This window comes from Dipodomys ordii, unplaced genomic scaffold (assembly GCF_000151885.1).
Source record: "Dipodomys ordii isolate 6190 unplaced genomic scaffold, Dord_2.0 Scaffold182, whole genome shotgun sequence".
NCBI lineage: Eukaryota > Metazoa > Chordata > Mammalia > Rodentia > Heteromyidae > Dipodomys > Dipodomys ordii.
This window is the reverse complement of record NW_012267398.1, coordinates 3,150,897-3,175,965: the sequence shown is the minus strand read 5'-3', so window position 1 is coordinate 3,175,965 and position 25,069 is coordinate 3,150,897. Positions and strand designations below refer to the sequence as shown.

Here is a 25,069-nt window from a genome sequence, read left to right as displayed (position 1 = left end):
AAAACTGGAAGTGGTGTTGTGGCTCTGTGGCTCGAAGTGGCAGAGAGCTAGTCTTGAGCAAAAGAGGTCAGGGACAGTACCTAGGCCCCAAGTTCAAGCCCTACAACTGACAAGAAGTATCAAAATAAAAGTAAGAATAAAAAATAAAGGGAAGCAGAGAAACTAGAGTTTATAGTGGTTTTAAACAATTCCTCTGATTAAAGTGAGCCTAATTTATAAGGTATATGCCAAACTAATTTTACATTTTCTAATTCTGAATTAAATCGTGTATAGGGAAGGGAAAGGAAGGGGGAAGGGGGGAAGGAAAGAGGGAAGGAAGGAGAGAGGAGAGAAGAGGAGAGGGGAGGGGAAGAAACGGCAAGAAAGGGAGAGGGAGAGAAGGAGGAGAAGGAAGAGAAGGAGAAGGAGGAGAAGGAGAGGAGAGGGAGGGAGAGGGAGAGGGAGATAGAGAGGGAGATGAAGAGGGAGAGGAAAAGGAAGAAGAAGAAGGAGAGGGAGGGGGGGGAACAAAGAGTCAAATGAAAATTTCTGAAGCATACCAGTTTTTGGGTTTGTTTTTTTTTTTTGTCGTCGTGGGGCCTGAACTCTGGGTCTGGGTGCTGTCCCTGAGCTCTTCAGCTCAAGGCTAGTGCTATACCACTTGAGCCACAGCCCCACTTCTGGCTTTTTCTGCTTATGTGGTGCTGAGGAATCAAACCCAGGGCCTCATGCATGCGAGGCAAGCACTCTACCACTGAGCCACCTTCCCAGCTCATACCACTCTTTACACATCCAGGTGTTGTGGGAACAGAAAGGCTTGAGGCAGAACATCTGCCTGTCCTCCAGGATTGGTTTTGATTTAGTCTCTATGAAGGCTCAAGGAGATGGGGTGGTTATGGTGTTAAGCTAGAGGTGTACTATTATGGTCAGCAGTAGGCCCAAGACATTCTGGGACTCCATGCCACATAGTTCATGTCTCTACACACACAACTGACCAAGATAATCGCAACATGAAACTAACTAGACCTGAATTATATACCTCTTAGGATCATTTCACTACTGACCAACCGTGACTTGTATCTATATTCACTAAATTTAGATTTGAAGAGGCACTAGATGAGTAGAAAAAACAGGAGAGCAAATAGCAGGTATCTTAAAACATCTCTTCTATATCTGACTTCTCAGTGTTCCCATCCACCCAAACCATCAACATTATAAAGACCATGAAGATAGATAATCTACAATGGGCTTAGTGCTTTCTGAGTAAACTGATGAAAACTATGTTTTAAAAGTTATTATTAAAGTTGGGAGTCAATGGCTCACACCTGTAATCCTAGCTGCTCAGGAGGCTGAGATCTGAGGATCACAGTTCAAAGCCAGCCCAGCAGGAAAGGTTATTATTAAATATAAACTCACATTAGGGCAAATATATTCTACCAGCTACATTATTAGGGTTTTATTGTTGTTGTTGAGGTGGGGGGTCTCACTGCACATGCCCAGCTGGCCTGGAACTCATTATACAGCTCAGACTGGGCCTGGCTTACAGGTATGCACCAACATGGTACTGTTGGCAACTGTAACCCCTTTATAGTAACAATAAAAACTTTTTTTAAAAGTCTATATTCATCTAAAAAATATTAGGTACCTTTTATGTGCCAAGCACTACCCCCAGGTATTTAGTAAAATGATGAAAGTCATCCTCCTTTAGTTTATTAGCTTACAGTGAAGTTAGGAAAACATATAATAAAGAATTATGTGTGCACAAATTAGACTACATGTCATGAATGCTATGGGAGTGATTTATAATGAGAGCAGGAGAAACTGCTACAAAAAGTTTGTCTCTGGAAAAAAGGCATCATAAAACAAGAGTAAGCACCAGCCACGTGACCAGCAGGCACAGGGACTAGCACATGCCTGGAAGAAAGAACCTGACATTTCTGAGGAAATCTTGGTGAATGCTACTAGAGTTTGACAAGCGGGAACATGATACAACTGGAAGCTTATGCCTGGGTCAGAACATCCTGGGATTTTTAGTCTACATGCTAATATGCTATGAGAAGATTTACAATAGGGATGTGATAGTTATATATTTTAGAGACCACTATGGCCTTTTTTTTTTTTCCCAGTCCTGGAGCTTGAACTCAGGGCCTACTCTGAGCTTCTTTTGCTCAAGGCTAGCACTCTACCACTTGAGCCACAGCGCCACTTCTGGCTTTTTCTGTATATGTAGTACTGAGGAATTGAACCCTGGGCTTCATGCATGCTAGGCAAGCACTCCACTGAGCTACATTCCCAGCCCACCACTATGGCCTTGTTACAATAAGTCTTCCTTTGCCCTCAGTAAAGAAAGCAAGTATCTAAATAAAGGAGAAAAAAAAAACGGGGAAAAAAATTATAAATAAGTAAATTTCAAATCAACCAACATTTCTAGGTCTTTGGACAAACCCAATCTACAATCCCAATAAAAATATCCAAATAGGTCTAGGGGGTCTCAGTGTGTCTCACAATAATTAATCATCTCATCTCCTCTGAATACAAAAACAGGATTCTATGGAGTAAATCCTCTATGAATGAAAAATACTGTAGATTTTATCTAAACTCTGTGCATATCAGAAAGTCTCTAAACATTATTTATATTCCTTAGCTTCTTTAGAAACAATGAAAACAGTTTGGATAACCTAAGGCTCATTCTGGCACAGCAAGTTCACCAACTCTAAGGGACTCTAAACTGCTCTGGGCTTCTGAATGTTTGCTGCAATGGCAACAATAATATAAAATACTTAGGCATTTATTATTACTATGAAAAGTTACAGTCAAGAATCTAAAAAAAAAATCTAAGGTAAGGCACAAAAGAGACTTTTTTTTTGGTCAGTTGGAGGGCTTGAACTCTGGGCCTGGGCACTATCCCTCAGCAATTCCGCTCAAGGCAAGTGCTCTACCACTTGAGTCACAGTGCCACTTCTGGTTTTCTGGGGTAACTGGAGATAAGATTCTCATGGAGTTTCCTGCCTGGGCTGGCTTCAAACTATGATCCTCAGATCTCAGCCTCCTGAGTAGCTAGGATTATAGACATGAGCCACCAGCTACTGGTCAAAGAGACTTTTTAAAAATCTAAAGCTCCGGGGCTGGGAAGGTGGCTCAGTGGTAGAGCACTTGCCTTGCTTGCATGAGGCCCTGGGTTTGATCGCTCAGCACCACACAAACAAAAAGAAAAAAGCGGGAAGTGGCGCCATGGCTCAAGTGGTAGAGCACTAGCCTTGAGCTGAAGAGCTGAGGAACAGCACCCAAGCCCAGAGTTCAGGCCCCACGACCAGACCCCCCAAAAAACAACAACAACAAAAAGAAATCTAAAGCTCCACTCTTGCAGATGCTGACACATAAACTTGGGAGAATTCTACAATCTATACATCTCAACAGTCCAGACAGTTGTTGCTTTTTGAGTTTTTTTGTGCCAGTCCTAGGGCTTGAACTCAGAGCCTAGGTGCTGTTTCTGAGCTTTTGTGCTCAAGGCTAGTGCTCTATCACTTTAGCCACAGATCCACTTCTAGCTTTTGGGGGGTTAATTAGAAATAAACATCTTATAGAGGTTCCTGCCTGGGCTAGCTTTGAATCATGATCTTCAGGTCTCAGCCTCCTGAGTAGTTAGAATTATAGGTTTGAGCTGCTGGCACCTAGCACCATACTCCATTTTAAAACACATTCTGAGAAATAAAGGCTGCTAATCCATATCCAGGTGTGGTGCACACCTATAATTCCAGATACTCAGGAGGCAAGATATTAAGATTGTGGTCCATGGCTGGAACAGGGCAAAAGAAGTAGACCCTAAACAAAAGCAAATCAGGAGCTGGAGGTATGACTGAGGTGGTAGAACACTATTTTCCTAGCTATGAGAGGTGTGAGGCCCTAGGTTCAAAACCCTAGTACTACAAACTCCCCCCCCACCCCCAGCCAAAAAAAAAAAAAACACTCATTTACATATATCTACCTAGTATAGTAAGAACAAATCTAAACAAAATACATCTGTACATCTACATTGTTAGACTGATCAAAATTTCATCACAACCAGATTGATGCAGTTAAAAATATCAGTAATGCCGGGCGCTGGTGGCTCACGCCTGTAATCCTAGCTACTCAGGAGGCTGAGATCTGAGGATCACGGTTCAAAGCCAGCCCGGGCAGGAGAGACCATGAGACTCCTATCTCCAATAAACCACCAGAAAACCGGAAGTGGCGCTGTAGCTCAAGTGGTAGAGCGCTCGCCTTGAGCTGAAGAGCTGAGGGACAGCGCCCAGGCCCAGAGTTCAAGCCCCACGACCGACAAAAAAAAAAAAAAAAAAAATCAGTAATGACGATGAACTAGCAGGTAGTGATATGTCCTCTATCTGTGCAAAGTTCAGAAAAAAAGTATATTTTAACTAAAAAACACAAACCAGAAATAACAAGTGACCCTTTAACATGAACCATGTTAACATTATTAACTGGTTACTTCATTCTTATTTTAGATACCACACTTTTATATCTCTTCATTTTACTTACAAGCAATGCACTAGGATCTCCATTGAGTTGACTGTCATCTCGAGATTTCACATAACGACGATGATTTTGATAGAAGCTAGACAGTCCATAATACATAAACACATTGCCCTAGAGAAAATGAAAGGGAAGTGATTTGCATATGAAAATAACCATGAATTAGCTTTTTTTTTTACTATGTACAGAAAGGTAATCAGTCTAGTCTATACTAGCATACAATCTATGATAAGTACTAGAATAAATTCTATGTGTACTCAGCAACCTAAAATGGCACAGTTGCCCAGACTAGGGGTGTATAGCTCAACCCCTACAGGAAGAAGAAAGAAGAAAGAAGAGGAGGAGGAGGAGAAGGAAGGACAAGAGGAGGAGGAGGAGGAGGAGGAGGAGGAGAAGGAGAAGGAAGAAGAAGGAGAAGAAGAAGAAAAACACTTGTAAGAAAAGATTAAGAAGGCATATTCCAAAAAACACAAGAGTAAGCTTTCAAATTCTCCTCAAAGAATTCAATGGAGTACAATGTATACATTAAAAATTAATGCTCACTGGTCACTGATGGCTTACACATGTAATACTAGCTACTCAGGAGGCTGAGTTCTGAGAATCATGTTTCAAAGCCAGTTGGGGATGCCAAGTCTCTGAGACTCTTATTTCCAATAAGCTACTCAGAAAAGCCAAAAGTGACACTGTGGCTCAAGTGGTAGAGTGGTAGCCTTGAGCACTAAGAGGGTCAGGGACAGCACCCAGGCCCTGAGTTCAAGCCTCAGGACCAGCATTTAAAAACAAACCAAAAAACCTCTAAATGAAATCTAGTAGCCCACTCTGAGACACTTTAAAATATTCTCAAATCCAGATTGGTCTTTGCCCAATTAGCAACAATGTTTGAGAAGGCAAATGGCCAAACCTTTCACTTATTGTCTAAGTAAATTCCAAGCTGAATTATAACATCAAATTCCCCAATGGGGTTTTACTATACATTATTAGCAATATATCTATAATTACTACAAAATCTTAAAGAGAGTCACTTTATAATAACCAAGAAAAGTACTTTAATGTATTTTGTGCAACCAACTTCAAAATAACTTGAGAAACAAAGGCACTACATACATACTGTAAATCTATAGAATAAGTAAGAAGCCATTTTAACAGCTAAAATTTTTAGAGATACTGAAAGTATTACTTTCTTCTAATTTTAGCTTCTATTTTCTATACATATTCTATGTTCAATTAAAAGAAATTCAGTAACATTTTGTAAGTGCTTTTTGGATTTGCTACTTTCATACAAAGCTTAATTTTATTTTATTCTTCAGGAAGAGTCTCACTATGTAGCCCAAACTGGCCTCAAATTCTTGATTCTCCTGCTTCAGTTTCCAGAGTGCTATATTATGGGCATGTACTACTATGCCCAGCTAAAGCTAGAGAGAAAGAGATAAGCACGAGGTGGGGAAGAATTAACTACTTACCAAAATACAAATAAAAAAATAGAATCAAACCCTGTAAACTTTCTCATTCTATAGAAAGAAACTGTTTACAGAAAACTTTCTTGGGGTTGGGGGGAGGCTGGGAAGGGATGTGGAGGGTAAACAAAGGAGGAGGCTGCAATGCTTGATAAGAAATGTACTCATTATCTTGCCCATGTAATTGTAACCCCTCTGTACAGTATGTTCACAAAAAATAAAAATTAAAATTAAAAAAAAGAAAACTTTCTTAGGAGGCAGGATATCAAAATTACAACACAGAAACAAGGTAAACATACTTTCTGAAATAAAAATCATCTCTATTAAGTAAAGTAAATTCAATTTGTAAACTGAGAAAGGTCCTTTCAATGAATATGCAACCAAATAATTTAAGTTCCCTGAAAAGGCTTTATTTCAAAGTTTTGAAGAACCTACAGAAGAATGAATCTGAGGTTGATCATTCTTGCAGAAGTTCTGAATAAATGCTTTTGAGTGGGAAGGAGACTAAGTTTCTAAACCACCCCAAGTCTCTTATTGTTTCAGTTCTGCCTACAATAACAAAAGCAAAATTTACTACATCTTTGCAGTTTATCACATTCAAAAGACATGTGATTGCATTATTTCTGTTGAAACAGTTAAAGTATTAAACTCTTCACTTCTCAAATGAGCTTCCAACGGTTTGGGCAAAGGCAGCATTGTGCATTAATCTTGATGTAAAAGCAGCTATAACCACCAGATGGCAACCATCTATTATAGTAAAAGGCGAAAGATTTATACGATCTGAAGAGAAACCAAAGTGTGCAACCATCTATTATAGTATCAAAATACTCAAGTTCTACCATCACAAAGCAAAATGCAGAAAAATCTAAAAAATTAGCATGCATTCCATCCGTTTTTCTCACTGAACAATAATTTTTCAAGGTTAATTGCAAATAGCAGTAAAAAACTAGTCTTTCCATGCCTATTCTGACCTTTACTATATACTCTATCATTAAGAATAGCAGAGCATCATTAATAAACACATATACAAAAAAAAAGACACCAGCAGACAGATAAGACATGAGGAGGGTGTGTGATTTGGGGTGTATTCCCAAAATACAAAATATCAATATACAAACATGGGTGGAGAAGTGGGGGAGGATCCAATTACCAAAATGCAAAAGGTCTTTAACCTTTTCTAAGTTTTTGCATTTTGGGTAATGTTTCATATCTCACAAAAAGTAATTCAAGTAAATAATGAGAATATCAGTACTTTGCTAAAGCAAACATTTTATAATTGAAAGTATGCAAAACAATTTGAGAATTTTTAAATAAAAGTAGACAAAGATATAAACATTATAACCAGGTGCTGGTGGCTCATGCCCGTTATCCTAGCTACTCAGGAGGCTGAGACCTGAGGATCACAGTTCAAAGTCAGCCCAGGCAGGAACATCCGTGAGACTCTTTTATCTCCAATTAACTACCAGAAAACTAGAAGTGGCACTGTGGCTCAAGTGGTAGAGCACTAGCTTTGAGCTGAAGAGCTGAGGGACAGCATCCAGTCCCAGAGTTCAAGCCCCACAACCAACAAAAAAATAAATAAATAAACATTACAATTTATAGCTGTAAATTATAGCTATACAATATATAGCTGTAAATTTTCCAGTAAAAAAGATAAAACTATATTAAATTTTGTCTACAAAATAAACAAGCCAGTCAAATAAATTTAATTATTAGCAAAATGCAACAGCCAAGTACATAAAACAGTCTTGCCCAAAAGAGTATATTATATGGATTCCAATCAATTAAATTGAGTTTTCTAAAAAAACAAACAACAGCTACAACAAAAACCCTTAGTTTTAAAAGAACAATATGGTAATGTTTTAAAGCCTGGCTTTTCTAACACAAACCTCAAATGACTTTTCCAGTGTGAAGTTGATGGTACAAATGCAAGGTGTCACTTCTGGAGACAAACATTTATGGCAGGGACTGGAAGGCTCTGTTCCGGTATAATCAATCTGTAAGAGAAAAAGGTAAGTAAGCACTTCCTTGTAGAAAGAGGATGCCTAAGACACTCTAAAATAACCTGCTATTCAAGGGAAAAAAAACAGTCCAATAAAGCAACCTAGAGCCAGGCATAAACTGCTGTTAAGGTCATCTATTGGTTTCAACAGATGAGGAATTAAATACTAAAATAAGCCTTATTGTTCTTTTCTTGGCTGGTCTTTCCAATCAAAGTTATCTGTCTCTCTCTTTTCCTCTCTCCCTTTCTCCCTCTCTCTCTCTGTCCTTTTTACCAAAACAAATACATTTATGCTTATAGTCATAAACATGTAACATTCAAAACGCTTGACATATGAGGCTATAAACTACTAAACCACTAATATATCTTTATATATACTCTTTGTCCTTAGTTCCTAGCAGGAAGCTTGCCACTAGCATTTCCCAGGTAACTGGAGAACCTTTGTTACACATAAGCCCCTTGATTCATACCAGAATTTATGCCAGCAAGATGAGGCGTGAGTCACCAGAACTTTGGCCCAGCCCAACCTCTAGGGAAGAGAGCGCCGGTCTGAGAATTTATAGTTCAACTGTGGCATGATCAGTGTTCAATCAATCATGTGTAATCATGAAGCCCCCACTTCAGACTGGACACAGGTGTAGGGCGTGTTCTGGTTGGTATACCCAACTGAGATACTGAGAGGACTGTGTGCCCCAAGCACACAGAGAGGGCATGGAAGCTCCATCCCCAACTCTTTCAGATCTTACCACCAAATGAGGGTGGTGACTGAGGAGGGGGCAAGACTAAGGGGAGGAGGGATGGTCAGTCATCTCATAAGGCTTGAGTATGTAGCCAGCTGACAAGCATGAGTGGCTAGCCTAGGGACTTGATTTGTGGGGGACAATCTTTCAGTCCACACATTAAAAGTTGTGGCTCACACCTGTAAACCTAGCTACTCAGGAGGCTGAGAGCTGAGGATTGTGGTTTAAGCCAGTCCAGGCAGGAAAGTCTGTGAGACTCATCTCCAGTTCATCAGCAAAAAGCCAGAAGTGGAGCTATAGCTCAATAGAGCCTCAGAAATAGTGCCCAGACCCTGAGTTCAAGCCCCAGAACTCGCATAAAAAATAAATAAATAAAAACTTGTGACACCTGATGGCAGGGTGATTAGTATCAAAACTTTTACCATACCAGATGGACAGGTCTGCTAAACTAAAATCCTTTTTTTCTCAATACAAATAAATTCCTAGGAAATTGTTCTTTTGGAAGATTCAGTGAACTTTCCTTGATTACTGGCTGCTGATTCTAAGCAAGAGTATGGATCTAGCCCTGTCTCCCATCCTGAAGTCTCAACCATGCTCTGTCTTTTCACACATGGATGTGCCCTTCCTGGTATACAAACTTGGGACCCACAGGTTATAAAAGTGAAGAGGAACTTTAGGCAAATAACTATGGTCTCTGTTATTGTTACACCCTTCTACAAATTGTGGAATTCTTCCTCGTGAGAATCTGTGAGACACACCTTAAGAGACAAAGGGGAGAAATGGCTCCTTGTCCATCCTAAGCTTATAGTAGGCAGTACCAAGGCACAGGATCTAAGCTCAGTACAGTCTGGACATAAGTATCTGAATCATGAGAGACAGACACAGGAGTGGAGGTGATTATAGACTAGCAGCCAACGAAGCAGAGAAAGAAGAGGGGAGAACTCAACAGCAGCCATGGCCATTGGGCCAGACTACATTTTTAAAAGCTCTTCCATTTCCACCTGCCTCCTATCTCAATCTCTATATTCCCCATCCATTTTGACTTTGTGGAAAAGCTACCCAATGCCCCTCTAATAAATTCTTTTTCTAACCTAGACAGCAGTACATACTGCTGTTAACAACAACTTCTCTGAAAACTAAGTAACCTTGAGTGCTTTTAAAATGTTCCTTCAGAAGGGAATAAAGAACTGGAAAGTGTTTTTAAGAGAGGTGATGAATTCAAATATTTGCCAGCTGGGCCTATTCCCATAGTGGAGGCTTGGAACCCTCTCAAATGGCAAGAGTCAGGAAATGGGCCTTCCAAACACTCTCTAATGAGGGAATCATTCATTCACCTAATATTTCATGGGTGCCTATGTATTCCAGGCATGACAATCTAGTATAACACATGACCGCCCAGAGTTCAGCTTCCGATAGTCTTTTAAATGGAATGAATTTTTGTGGGTTTTTTTTAAATTATTTTTTCCAGTCCTGGACACCATCCCTGAGCTTTTTTTTTTTTTTTTTTGGTCAGTTGTGGGGCTTGAACTGTGGGCCTGGGCATTGTCCCTCAGCTCAAGGCTAGTGCTCTACCACTTGAGCCACAGCATCACTTCTGGTTTTCTGGTGGTTAACTAGAGATAAGTCTCACGGACTTTCTCCTGCCTAGGTTGGCTTTGAACTGTGATTCTCGGATCTCAGCCTCCTGAATAGCTAGGATTACAGGCATGAGCCACCAACACCCAGCTTCCCTAAGCTTCTTTTGCTCAAGGCTAGCACTCTACTTGAGCCACAGTGCCACTTCCTGCCTTTTCTGTTTATGTGGTACTGAGGAATCAGACCACTCAGTGCTTCATGTGTGCTAGGCAAGCATATTCCCAGCCAAAAAGAGTATTTTGATAAAACGAAAATAAAAATGAGTTTTGATTTTTAAGAAATTGTTTTATCAAATACCATATAAATAGCCTCGCCTCATAGTCAGCAAATTTCTCCAGGTCAGCTACAGAATAGATCTTACCTACAGGAACACAGTACAGTACTCATCCTTGGCTGAAAGCACAGCACACTGATGCACGCAAAAGACACATGAGTTCAAGATTTCAAGTACAGTTGACTTACAGAAAATGATATGAGTAGGCTGGAGGCAAAGCAACTTCAAGTGGCAAAGCACCGGCCTGCCAGGCATGTGCCCTTGACTTCAAATCCTAGTACTACTAAAAAAAAAAATGTGATTTATGCCACTATAAACTAGACAATGTGGCACAGGGGATTGATGAAGAGCACAGGGCCACTGCAGGCCTATGCTAGTAATGCAGCATAGAAGCATCTGGAATTGTTAGTAAAGGCAGACTCTGGGAATGGATATTGTTACTCAGGGGAACAGAAACACCAGCAGCATCAGAAAGCTCATGAAAACAGCAATGTATGACAGACATCAGCCGGGGGCTAGGAAGAGCAAGATCTTTCTCCAGGTGTCCTCAAGAAAATAAACTTGTATTCTAATGTCACTAGTGTGACACCACAGGAGCAAATTTCTCTGCTCTGTTACTAAGTAATCTCAAGTAAAAGAGTAATTGTCCTCAAGTGGAGTAAATGTCCTGTTCTTGACTCAGAGAAGTAGTATAAGTTACAGTCTGCTACACAAAACTCAAATATGAGGGTCCAAGGCTAAACTTCCACAAAGGTTCCCATCACTAGAGACTAAGAAATCTGCACAATAAGGACCTGGTAGGAAAGAAGATGGCTATGGATTTACAGAGAAGTAAAAGGAGCACAGAAAGTACTGACATATTTAAAATGCCTTTTATTATTATTATTATTATTTAGACAAACACCACTGTGGGGGGAATCCTTTCTCTCAATACAGAAAAACAGGACAGCACCAGGGAAACCAAACTGTCCTAAAAAGCACTAACTATAGTGATCAGAGAAAGAGAAAAAAAATTGCCAGGCAGCAGTGGCTCACACCTATAATCCTAGCTACTCAGGAGGCTGAGATGTGAGGACTGCAGTTGAATGTAGCCCGGGGAGAAAAAGTCTGAGAGACTTATATCCAATTAACTACTAAAAAAGGCTGGAAGTGGAGCTGTGGTTCAAGTAGCAAAGTGCTAAATGTTCTCCATGAAAGAGAAAACACTATTCTTGGTCCTATAAAAACAAAGTGAGATTCAGAGATTCAATGTGACTGCCAAGTCCAAACAGCCAGTAAGTGGAAACACTTTGTTTTATGGGACTACTGAAGCAAATTTCCACAAATTGGATGTCTGGGAACAAGAGAAATGTAACACGTGTGTTTCATAGTTCTGAAGGTGTAAGCCCTGTTTGGGTGTTAGCAGGGCCACATTTCCTGCTAGCACATTCCCTGCAGCTCCTTCCCAGTTTCTGGCCATGGCCAGCAACCCCTGCACTTCTTTAGCTGGCAGCTGCATCACTCCATCTCTGTCTCTGTTGTTACATGAAGTTTTCTCTGTCCTTGTTTTCACATCAATTCTGATGTGTGTCTGCTAGAGGCAAGCCAATCACACTGGATGGGAGCCCCACATGAGTGACCTCATCCGAACTTGATTCCACCAGCGAAGACTCTTTCCAAATAAAGTTAAGATTTCAGGTCTCCTTTGGAGGATCACATTCAAACCACTCAGAAGCAGATCTGTCAAACTCCAAAATTGTTTTCTTTTCATTAGACTCCATTACTGCTTCCTTTAATATACCTCTTCAAATCATTTAAATAGAAAAGTCCATTTAAAAGACATATGTTAAAGTAAATTGGGCTCTAATGATTAATATACTAATATTTTAAAATAGTACATCTAAAAATCTTCATTTTTGTTAAATGTAAATTAAAGCCCCCAACATCATTATGACAGGGTACCATCACCAAGGACCATTTTTCTTATTGGGAATTTAAAGCAGGATTTTAATTCCCTGGTAATCTCTGGTGTGCACATTCCAGGAAACCCAGTGGTTCCTGAAACTCAAGGACAATGGCAAATCCCTTACAAACACACTATGATAAAGCTCAATTTATAGATTAGGCATAGTAAATAATTATAGTAGTACACTACAATGAAAAATACATGAATTGTGTTCTCTCTCAAACGTGACAATCTTCCTGTTTTATGGAGAGCTGTCACTTTTCACAGAAGAAAAACACCTGTTTCTCTTGGTGCATCTGGATGCCAAGCATCCCAACTTTCACTCTTCAGGACCACTACTGAGTTATGCAGAGGTACTTAAACAGGAGCACCGAAACTCCTGGATAGTCAGTCTGAACATGAAGATAGGTACTAAGTGACTAATGAGTGATTAGCAAATACCAAGTAGATACCCAGGACAAAGGAATGACTGATAACCAAGGCAGCATGGAGCACAATAGCACAAGAATCCATCATGCTACCCAGAATGGTGTGCAGTTTTAAGCTTAAAAAGTGTTAATTTCTAGAATTTTTCATTTTCAGACCACAGCTGACTGTGGATAGCTCAAACCACAGAAAGTAAATAGGGGAATAGTTGTACAACATTTAATTCTATAAACAAAAACTAATAAATTATGATCAGATTTTATTTTACAAAAGTCCTAAATTTTTAAAACTTAAAATTGCTTAGGAAATAATAGATGAAAGGAGCTTTGCAGACTTGTGCTGGTGGCCCATCCCAGATACTCAGGCGACTGAGATATGAGGATTGCGGTTCAAAGCCAACCTAGGCAGGAAAGTCCATAGATTCTTATCTCCAATTAACCAGGAGTAGAACTGTGGCTCAAAGTGGTAGACCAGAAAAGCTCAAGGACGGCGCCTAGGTCCTGAGTTCAAGCTCCAAGACCAACAAAAAAAAAGAGATTTGTTAGCTAAGTCTCAACCTACACATAGAGTGGATCAAAGAATGGACAATCAACATGAATAAAGCAGGGCTTTGTATTTGATCTCCTAAATGCCTGGACCATCAATACAGTAATGATAAGAGTACTTCCTCTATGCAAATGAGAGGACTAGAGGGTGGTACCCCAGTCAGCTTTAGAAGGAAGACTGGTCACCAGAAAGACCTTGACTAAATAAAGTGTTAGCACTTTTAGGGCCAGGTCCTTGCCTATAATTCCAGCTACTTGGGAGGCAGAGACTGGAGAGATCACAGTTTAAAGTCAGTCCAGGAAAATTAGCAAGATCCCATCTCAACCAACAAACAGGTGTGATGGTTATGTGTCTGTGGTTAAAGCTATGCAGGAGGTACAAGTAGGTAGATCTGAGTGCAAGGCCTGCCTGAAAAACCTGAAACTAACTAAAGCAACAAGGGAAGGCTCAAGCAAAGGCCCTGGATCCCAGAGCCAAAAACAACTAACTAAAAAGGGTTGGAACTTTCAGTCACACTTAACATCTAAGGAGGGAAAGAAACTGAGGGTTGAGGTGATCGATGGCCAATAACTGAATCAATCCTGCTAATCTAAGAAGGCTTGAAGAACCTTCATATGCAAGAACACAGAGGGGTACCTGGAAGGGGGGTACACCAAGAAGGCACAGAAGACCCTCACTTTCTCCCACAGCTCTTCCATAGGAAATCTCTTCTGTCTAGCTGTCCTCTGTATCCTTCTAATGTCCCTAACAAGTTGAATGAAGAGAAGTCTATCTTTGAGTTCTTCTGTAAGCTGAACACATCAATTCCAGAGTGGTCAGTAGAAAACTTGATTTATAACTCTTTGTCAGAAGTGCAAGTGAGAATCTGGGACTTGCAACTAGCATCTAAAATGGAGGACAGTGCCCATACAGCTGATGTCAGAAGTATGATGTTGAATGGTGTACAAAACTGTTTTTAAAAAAACTTTTGGGCCAGGCGCCGGTGGCTCACACCTGTAATCCTGTCTACTCAGGAGACTGAGATCTGAGGATCTGAGGATCTGAGCCCGGGCAGGAAAGTCCCTGAGACTCTTATCTCCAATAAACCGGAAGTGGCGCTGTGGCTCAAGTGGTAGAGCGCTGGCCTTGAGCTGAAGAGCACAGGGACAGCGCCCAGGCCCAGAGTTCAAGCCCCACAACCAAAAAAAAAAAAAAAAAAAATTAGTTTTTTTTCTATCATAAATATCCTGTTTTGTCAGATGCTGGTGGCTCACACCTTGTAATCCTAGCTAAGATCCAAAGACTGGAGATTTCAAAAATAGCCCAGAGAGAAAAGTCTTTGAGAATCCATCCGCAAAATAACCAGCCAAAAAAAAGGCTAGAGACATGGTGCAAGTGGTAGAGCATCAACTGAGCAAGTAAGCTGAGTAGAGGCTCTGAGTTCAAACCTCATCCACCAAAAGAAAATTATATAGTAATACATTGCTTGCATTATTAATTACCAAGCAATATTTTCCATGCCATCATTCAAATCTCTCTTTTAAGTGAGATACCATCTATGTGCAAATGACTTTCTATCATACTGAGTAGAAGGTAAGGTCCTTACAGTGGCCCACATGTGTACCCCAACACCACTCAACTCTAACATCATCTTCTCATGCTCCTCTCCTTCAAACACACTGGTCTCTCTTTGCTATTTCCATCTACTGAGCACTCTGCTCTAGGCCTCTGCTCTAACTCATTTTGCACGGAACATTCTCCCTTCAGATAGCAAAGTGGCTTAGTCCCTTACCTCTCATACATCTTTACTCACACACACCACTTAAATAAGACTTATAAGATTCAAAATTCCCAAGGCTATGTACAAATTCAATGCGATACCTATCAATATTCCAACCTCATTCTTCAAGGAAATAGAAGAGGCAATCCAAAAATTCATATGGAACAATAAAGACCCTGAATAGCAAAAACAATCCTTAACAGAAAGAACAGTGCTGGAGGAATATCAATACCAAATTTCAAACTCTCTACAAAGCCATAGTAATCAAAACAGCTTGGTACTGGCACAAGAACAGACCTCAGGACCAATGGAATAGAACTGAAAACCCAGATATGAACCTAAAGACCTATAGCTATCTAATATTCAATAAGGGAGCTAAAAAAATAGAATGGAAGACAGCCTCTTAACTAAAGCTAGATCCTTATATATCACCCTGCACCAGAATCAACTCCAAATGGATCAAAGACCTCGGAGTCAAAGCAGACACTCTGAAAACATTACAGGATGGAATAGGAGAAACCCTAGGTCTCCTTGGCACAGGCCAAAATTTTCAATAGAGATCCAGAAGCACAACAAATCAAAGAAAGGTTGAACAAATGGGATTGCATAAAATTGCAAAGCTTCTGCATAGCAAAGGACATAGCTAGCAAGATCAATAGAAAGCCCATAGACTGGGAGATCTTCACTAGCCATACAACGGACAAAGGTCTCATATTTAAAATATACCTGGAACTCAAAAAATTAAATCCCCCAACAACAAATCTTCAAAGAAACAACTTCTCTGAAGAGGAAAGAAGGATGGTCAATAGACACATGAAGAAATGTTCAACGTCCCTAGCCATAAAAGAAATGCAAATCAAAACAACACTGAGATTCCACCTCACCCCAGTTAGAATGGCTAATAATCAAGAACTCGAATAACGACACATGCTGGAGGGGATGTGGACAGAAGGGAACCTTACTGCATTGTTGGTGGGAGTGTAAACTTGCCCAACCACTCTGGAAAGCCCTATGGAGGTTCCTCAAAAGACTCCACATAGAGCTCCCCTATGACCCAGCAATCCCACTTTTGGTCATTTACCCAAATGATCACAAACAAGACCACACTAAAGCTACCAGCAAAACTATATTTATTGCAGAATTATTTACCATAGCTAAGATATGGAACCAACCCAGATGCCCCTCACTAGATGAATGGATCAGGGAAAATGTGGATGGAATTCTATGCCTCCACTAGAAAGAATGATATTTCCCCACTTGTTAGGAAATGGAAAGGCTTCGAAAAAATTATATTAAATGACGTAAGCCAGGCCCAAAGAAACATAGGTCCCATGGTTTCCCTTATTTGCAATAACTAGTATATGTCTGAGTCAAGCAGAAAAGGTCAGATAAGCTGATGTTAGGGAAATGAACCCCAAGATAAGTATTCAAATTTTTTTTCTTTCATACGATTGTTTCTAACATATTTATAAGATGATTTCTTTGTTGCTTTGTATGTCCCTCCCCCACGGTATAACCCCTGCTTTCACTGTATTTGATGTTGGTATAATTTGTGGAGGGGAAGGGAAAAAACAAATCGTTTAACTAGGGATACAGGTGGACCCATTGGAACAAAGATATGTACAAGTCGTTATGTCAAAAAAGGAACTTTACAACTTTGGTTGGAGGGCAGGGGGGGGGTATGGGAAGGGATGCTTGATAAGAAATGTACTCATCATCTTGCCCATGTAATTGTAACCCCTCTGTACAGTATTTTCACAATTAAAAAAAAAAGAATGTGCATTTATAATAAAAAAAAAAAAAGATTCAAAATTGTGGGGCTGGGAAGGTGGCTTAGCAGTAGAGTGCTTGCCTCACATGCATGAGGCCCTGGGTTTGATTCCTCAGCACCACATAAACAGAAAAAGGCCAGTGGCACTGTGGCTCAAGTGGTAGAGCCACAAGGTAGAGCCTTGAGCTGAAGAGCTGAGGGACAGTGCCCAGGCCTAGAGTTCAAGTCCCACAATGGAACAACAACAACAAAAAGACTCAAAATTGTAAGGCCCCCTTTAAATCTTAAAACCTTTAAACCCTTTTCACAATCTAACATACTTCAAAAGTAGCAGTAAAATATGGAGTGAATGGAGATCAGAATGGACACTATTAACAGGAAATTCTCATGTATTAGCTTAAATCTTGTTATCAGAAGAAAGGTACATTTTCCAGCCTTCCATGTACCCAGGGCTGCCTTATTACTAAGGTGATACATAGTGACAGCTTTTAAGAACTTTCTTTAAAGGGTCTTTAGCCCTTTGTTCTTCACCCTTTAGTCTCATTGCTACACAGGAAAAAAACAAAGTCTGGCCTCCATCTTGAACCTTCAACATGAGATCCAATTCCTAAGAACATCAGAGCAGTAAACTAGATGGAGTACAGATTCCCTAAAACAAGTTCTGCATTGGTTCTATACTCTTCTTACAGGGATTCACACAAAAATAAAAATCCTAATTATTCATTGCGGAACCTGGCCTTAATCCATATATAACATATCATCTGTATCATTTTCATAGTTTACTACATTCACTATCCTAAACCAGTTAATCTCCTTCTTATTTTCTGTAGCCAGTTTTTGATTTCCTGCCTCTAGATACCCAATAATGTTAATCTGCTCTATTGGAATGTAGGTAAACTTTTACAAGTTCAATTCGTAGTTTAAGTTGCAGGTCAGAGCCCACTTCAGGCCAAAGCGTTCCCTGGCCATTAAACACCAAAATGACTTTTCCTATGACTGGCTAAGGCTTAGCTATGCTTTCCACACAGGATGATTGGTTTTCCTGGTTATGTCCGTCTCCCCTACAAGCTATCAAGCTTCTTAAGAAAAGACTTCCATTGAAAAAAGAAAACTTTTTTTTAACATTCATATGCCCAAACGGGTACCACATATATGTATATACAGCTAAGTCTATGTCTACCTCTATCTATCTATCTATCTATCTATCTATCTATCTATCTATCTATCTATCTATCTATCTATCCACCTACCTACCTACCTAGCTAGCTAGCTAGCTAGCTACCTATCTATCTACCTGAAATATACAATTGGGACTTGTCTGATAAACTCAACTCAGTTTATGAGTGTTTACCCATCAAATTACTATATCCCCTTTTCAGCTAAACTTTCAAGGGTAATCTGATCTAACATTCAGATTACAGTAAAGTCTGTTGAGTGTAAACAATTCAACCAGTTTCAAAAACCAAACTTAGAAAGAAAGGAGGCTACCAGGAGGAGGAGGAGACACCATTCTCTTTTTTTTAATAATTAATGACTTTAAAGGTCAAAAGCACAAAAGACACAGTATAAAATATGATCGTAGTCTGGAAACTTGCCCATTAAATCCAAATGGCAAAGAACCAGAGGCAAAATAGAAGAGATGTAGATGAGTGGATTAGGTAGAGTCATGTATTTCAGCTTTGTTTCCTACAACTACAATTGTTCCCTTAAATCAAATTGACATGTATTCTTAGTGATTCTATAAATACATCCTATGCCTAAGAAACAGGCTGAATTTAATATGAAGGAAAAGGAGGAACTTGAAGGACATGTATTTTTTTACACTGTACAGAAGAATGGAAAACTGCCATTTTGAATGTAAATTTATCTAAAAGGAAATCAATATAAGACCTACACAAGTCACTCAACAAAATGCTGAGTAATAAGATAAATCATTTTAAGTATTAATCAGATTTTTTAAAGGCTTTTTAAGTACATCTCTTGAACTGAGTTTTCTACACTACAGAATATATCTGGAGTCCTTCCTAGAGGGTCTACTTAAGACAAAAAATAACCAAAGTTAAACTAGGAAAAGCAATCCTCTTAAGGCTGCTTGAATTTTTCCCGATAGGGAAGTGAATAATGATGTTACAGGAGCCACATTCAATGGTAAACTTAGCTAAGTGATATTTTATATATACTAAATCTGAGCAAAGATAGTACAGTGCAAGCTATTATTTAGGATCAGTATACCTACTTCAAACCATTATGGATGGAGCATCAGAAAGTGATCTTTCACAGCTATTTCTGTAGCAAACACTAAATATGTTAGCACGTTTCTTTACAACTTTAAGAACAAGCATTTCTTTTCTATAAAGGGCAAGAAAAATAAGAAGCAAGTTCTTACAAATTAAGTATGATTTGTAATTAAGTAATAAGTATGAGTTGCATTATATTTTTAGTGATACAATTCTATTCATGAGAAGAATGGAATTAATTCCTTTGGGAGTGTGTGTGGGGGAATAATAGTTCACACAACTATTCAAAGTTTGAGTTCCCTCCCTATCCCCACACTGAATGCAAATATCCACCCCTAATCCATTCTTAGATCCTGGTCTTACAAAATATTCAAGTGGGCCATATTTTCTTTGCCATCAGTTGCTCTAAGTACTAAAGTTACTTTAGTAATAAGAACACTATCATCACAAACCACTTCTAAGGGTCCTCTTTCTGTAATTGTAATAAATCTAAATATCACTATGTTCACACTTAAAATAACTGCTCCTCAACAGTCATTTCCAAAAAGCAACTAAACTTATCTTCGGATCCTTAAGGTTTAAATATGGATTTACTGGACCATTTAATCAAAAAGTCTTACTGTTTAATAATTCAAATGACACAAGAGTAAAGACATAGATAAGAGTTTTGAAAGCTAAGAGAGGGTATGATTGACACATTGTATGCATGTGTGAAAATGTCACAGTGCCCCCCCTTTGTATAATTAGGGTTTGGCAATTTTAAGATAAAATTTAAAGTATAGATTAAAAACACTTTTATCAGAAACTAGAGGAATAAGTAAGATTAAAGAACTAAAAGGAATAAATGAAATAACGTGATAAGGAGGAAAGTTGGAAATTTCTTTATTAAATATGAGAAACCACTTACAATTTCATGAAAATGTATCTTCTACGCTATTAGTTTGGGGGAAAAAAGTCTGGTTTCTTAGTGTCACTAAATTTATTGCAGTATATTCCATTTAAATACTATTCTGAATAACCATACTATTTTGATTTTAACCATTAGCCAATTATTTTTTGTTCTTTTATCTTGCCATGCTGCTCAAATTAACCTGGAACTCTTGTACTTAAGTGATTCCTGGAGCTGATGGAATTTCAGACACAAAACACCTTACTAAACTTTCTGTTCATTATTTTAAAATTACTAAATCTTTTGAAAAAGTTAAGAATAAGTTTACTCTCTTAGGAAGACCAAGTTTAAGTTCATAGCTCAGCTTCTCTAAGAGCTCTAGACTAGAAAATCATTACCTTTGTAGTAGAAACATGTGACTGACTCCTTCAGTTGCCAAATTAAGGGACTCATTCCTTGTTCTTCATAATAAATGAAGACAGTGCTACTACTTAAAAATATGAAAATTTAAAATATTTTCTCCTGAAAAATAAAAAATAACTATAGTTTTCTAAAGCCTCAAGTACATTTCACTCGGAAAATATACAACCCAACTTTTAAAATGCCTATACCTAAATTCATATGTAATCATTAAAACAAAGTGCATTTTTAAAATGCCTTTTTCAGAGGTCCAAGGCAATTTTAACAGTACCTTTTTAGTGTGGCATTTCTTGGAGAATGCAAAAGAGCCACTTATTACTTAAAAAATATTTAGATTCTGATCACAGCACTTTATGACAAGCATTTTGATTTTACAAGTATGCGTTGCCCTAGTAATTTGAAATAATACAGCAATGAGGCTTTCAAATTTTCAAAAATAAATAAACTAAGAGGTGAAGAACTTAAAATACAGAAGTGTTGCCAATAGCTTCCCATTACCCACTTACTTTTAATAATCCTCAAAATATTTTAATATGTATTAAAAAGGACAGCATAAGCTGTTGGTTATAGATTCAAAATCAAACACACACAAAGAACAAAAAACAAAAATAGAGTGGAAGGAGGAGGGGAAAGGAGGAAAAGGGAGGAAGGGGGAAAAATAGGAGGGAGGAGAGGGTAAAGGAGATCTGTCAGAAACAAGTATATGTATTTGAGAAAACTCCCTAGTTTTTTTCTAGTTCTAGACCTACTGCAAAACAATTTATCCACGTTTAATACTTAACTTTTAACACACAATTGCACATACACACAACTGCAAACATTCTACTAACACAACTATTTGTCAATGTTGGCACCAAATTCTCAGTTAGTGGGCTGGGATGTAGCTCAGTGTCAAAGCACTTGCCTAGCAAGTGCATTGTCCTGGGTTCGATCCCCAGTACTGAAAAAGAAAAAAGACGCACAAACACACACACACACACAAAATACAGATAAAAACAAACAAAAATTCACAATTATTCACAAATTCCATTTCCTCTAGTCCCTAAAGCAATATATTTCAACATGTATCAGTTTTTAATAAAATTTAAGCTTGAAGTTATAAAATTTAAGTTGAAGAGCATCTTAGAGATCAGCTAATCTGAATCTTTTGATTTGCAAAACTTGGATTCACAAACATGCCTACAGTCACAAACTAGAAAAGGAGAGTGGGACCTTAATAGTAGCCTGACTCAACTTTCCTGTGCCCTTCTGACAAGACTCAGCTGCAAGTCTTCAAAGAGCTTTGAAATCAGAACTACACAAGAGGACTAAAGAAATTTCCACCTCATCAACTACTTAAAGAACTGTACTATATTTCAGAACCCAAAAGTTTTTAGATTTTTAAAGATGTCCATACTTCCTTAGTTTTCTGATAATTCGTAACCACTGAGCCATATACAATTCAAATTACTTTTGCTTTTATCACTGCATCTTCAGACATTGCAATAAGAGGATTGGAATTTCTAATGTCACTTTGTTTTCTTCTACATCTACTATCACTGTGGTAAGGATCTGACTAGTGTAAAAGGTTAAGGAAATCAGGTCATTTGCTTTTCTGTCTCAATTTTGCAATTAGTTTACTTTCAAATTAGTTTACTGTACTCTATGTTAGCAATGACAAAGAGAACATAGGAGGAAGTAGGTAAATTAAGCTAATTAAGTGGCTAAACTGGAATTTAACCCAGGCTCCAATTACACAAGTTTGTTAACAAACTGATTATGTGACCCAAGTGTGGCTGGGAGAACAAGAAATACAAGTTGCATATTCCTTATCCAAATGCATAGTAGGAGAACTTCACAGATTTGAGAATTTTCAGATTTGCTGTTGTGGAGGAGGAATGAACTTATGAACTTCACCAGTCAATAAGTATACTTAATCTGAAAGTCAAATCCAAAACTCAAAACTTTGTGAGTGCCTAACATAATACACACAAAAAGCAGCTTCAAATTTTGGAGCATTTTGGACTACATTTGCAGGCCTATAAAGGAGAGAAAAAAATAAATCAAACAAAAATGCATATTGGGGGAAAAAAGTGACACTTGCTTTAGTAAATAAGATGAAAATGAATTTTTAGTAAAAGATTTAAAAACTAGACTGGGTACCAGTGGCTCACATCTGTAATCCTAGCTACTCAGGTGGATGAGATCTGAGGATCCTGGTTTGAAGTCAGCCCAAGCAGGAAAGCCGTGAAACTCTTACCTCCTATTAACCAGCAAAAAGTGGAAGTGGAGGCTGGGAATGTAGCTTAGTGGTAAAAAGCTTGCCTAGCATGCATGAAGCCCTAGGTTTGATTCCTCAGTACCACATACACTGAAAAAGCCCAAAGTGGTGCTGTGGCTCAAGTGGTAGAGTGCTAGCCTTGAGCAAAAGAAGCTCAAGGACAGTGCTCAGGCCCTGAGTTCAAGCCCAGGAACAAGCCCCTCCAAAAAAAATTAAAAGCTTAAAAACTAGTTTGGTGTAGATTCTATTAGCAAAACTGAAGCAATTAAAAACTATTTCAATCTGCTTGGGGAGGCTGAGATCTAAGGATCACAGCAAAAGCAGAAGCAGTAAGTCTCTTATCTCCAGTTAACCACAAAAACTCCCAAGCCTTTTTTAGAAAGCTTATGAGGTAGTGCTCCAGCCTTGAGAGAGAAAAAGCCTAGGGAGAGCACCCAGGCTCTAAATTCAAGCCTCAAGAACAGCTAGCTCACAAACAATCAGACAGTCAGATACAGATAGATAGACAGATAGATAGAATGAATCACTTTTCCCCTACTCCCTACCCTATTTAAAAATGGTCAACTATATACATGAAATCAGAATAGAAAAAAACCTGTATTAGTTGGTATGGGCTCTTATACTTTCAACAGATAAAATCGCCCTTAAATATGGAAGAGGACAAGCAGAGGCCTCACATTGGACACGATACAGTATTTATTCTAACAACCTCTTCACCCTGCAAATTGCTGAGACAACAAAATAGCCCCTATTATCATCATGTCTTTTATACGCAAAATGTCAGCATAAACAAGACCAGCCAAATGGTTTTAACAGTGCACAACTTAACTCCCTGTGTAAAATGATAGATTTTACAAGGTGGAAGGGGAAAAAAACTCCTAGGGGAACGTGGGGCATAATTATTAATAAACTCAGCCTACACACCAAAGCAGATCTCAAGTTCCAGGTTCCCTTTACCTTACAGCATGGATGTTCTACCACCTAAAAGCATGTATTTAGGTCCTACGTCCCAATATGTCGTGATCTGTTCATTGAAGTAAGAGTCAATATTCTCGGTGACTCTGAGGCCTTTCACAGCAATGGCCAAGGTGGTAATGAGAGTTCTGGAATAACCACCCCCCCAACACCCCTGCGGCCAGGTAGCAGCCCAGGTGGGAGCACTCAGTTCCTATCACTCTTCCCCCTCTACTTCTCTGTTCACGCCGTTGAGCAACACTTGAAACAAGAGTCTCTCGAGTCGGGGCGGGGAGGAAGTTAGAGCAAAACAGAAAACTCGGGAGCCGGAGAACGAGACCGAAGAACGCAGATGAGGAAGGGACTGGCGGAGCACCCCTCACTCCCCGGGGGCCGCGGGCACCACAGACACCCCTCACCCCGGGGACCGCGGGCACCCGACGGGGCACCCCTCACCCCGGGGACCGCGGACACCCCTCACCCCGGGGACCGCGGGCACCCGACGGGGCACCCCTCACCCCGGGGACCGCGGACACCTCTCACCCCGGGAACCGCGGACCCTGGCGGGACACCCCTCACCCCGGGGACCCCGGGCCCCCACGGGACACCCCTCACCCCCGGGACCGCGGACCCCGGCGGGGCACCCTCTCACCCCGGGGACCCCGGGCCCGGGCCCGGGCACCTCTCACCTCGATCTCGCAGATGTTGTTGGAGGTGACGAAGATGCCGATGCCGATGGGGATGAAGATGAGGCCGATCACGAAGAAGGTGGGCAGCACGGTGCCGGCCGTGAGGATGGGCTGCCAAGCGGGCAGCCGTTGCTGTTTGAAGGCCGTGTTGTCCGGCCTCGGGGTCTTCGCGGAGCCCCCCGGAGCACACGGGGGCCCGCCGTCCACCTCATCCTTGGCGTTGTAGCTCATCGCCATCGAGCCCGGGCTGCGGGCCGTGACGCGCCCAGCGGAGCCGCCGGCCGACCCTGGCGGGATACGCGCAGGCGCAGGCGCAGGCCCCGCCGCCAACGCCGCCGCCGGGGGCGGAAGGGGCGGGACACGCCCCACGGAGCCACCTGCCTACCCTGCAGGGAGACGCGCAGGCGCAGGCCCCGCAGCCAATGCCTCCGCCGCCGCCGCCGGGGGCGGAAGGGGCGGGACACGCCCCACGGAGCCACCTGCCTACCCTGCAGGGAGACGCGCAGGCGCAGGCCCCGCAGCCAATGCCTCCGCCGCCGCCGCCGGGGGCGGAAGGGGC

The 25,069-nt window shown here is 40.3% G+C and overlaps 1 protein-coding gene across 1 annotated transcript in view; it reads right to left on the bottom strand.

Moving 5' to 3' along the window:
• Tmem30a (transmembrane protein 30A) overlaps positions 1-24,813 on the bottom strand; it is a 33,351-nt gene extending 8,538 nt beyond the window's left edge. Inside the window, exons 1-3 of the mRNA XM_013034110.1 lie at positions 24,511-24,813; positions 7,853-7,960; positions 4,516-4,623 (exon numbers count right to left, since the gene is read on the bottom strand). Coding sequence (XP_012889564.1) covers positions 4,516-4,623; positions 7,853-7,960; positions 24,511-24,747 — 453 coding nt within the window. The 5' untranslated portion in view covers positions 24,748-24,813. The remainder of the gene's footprint in view (positions 1-4,515; positions 4,624-7,852; positions 7,961-24,510) is intronic.
• Between the last annotated feature and the right edge of the window lie 256 nt (positions 24,814-25,069).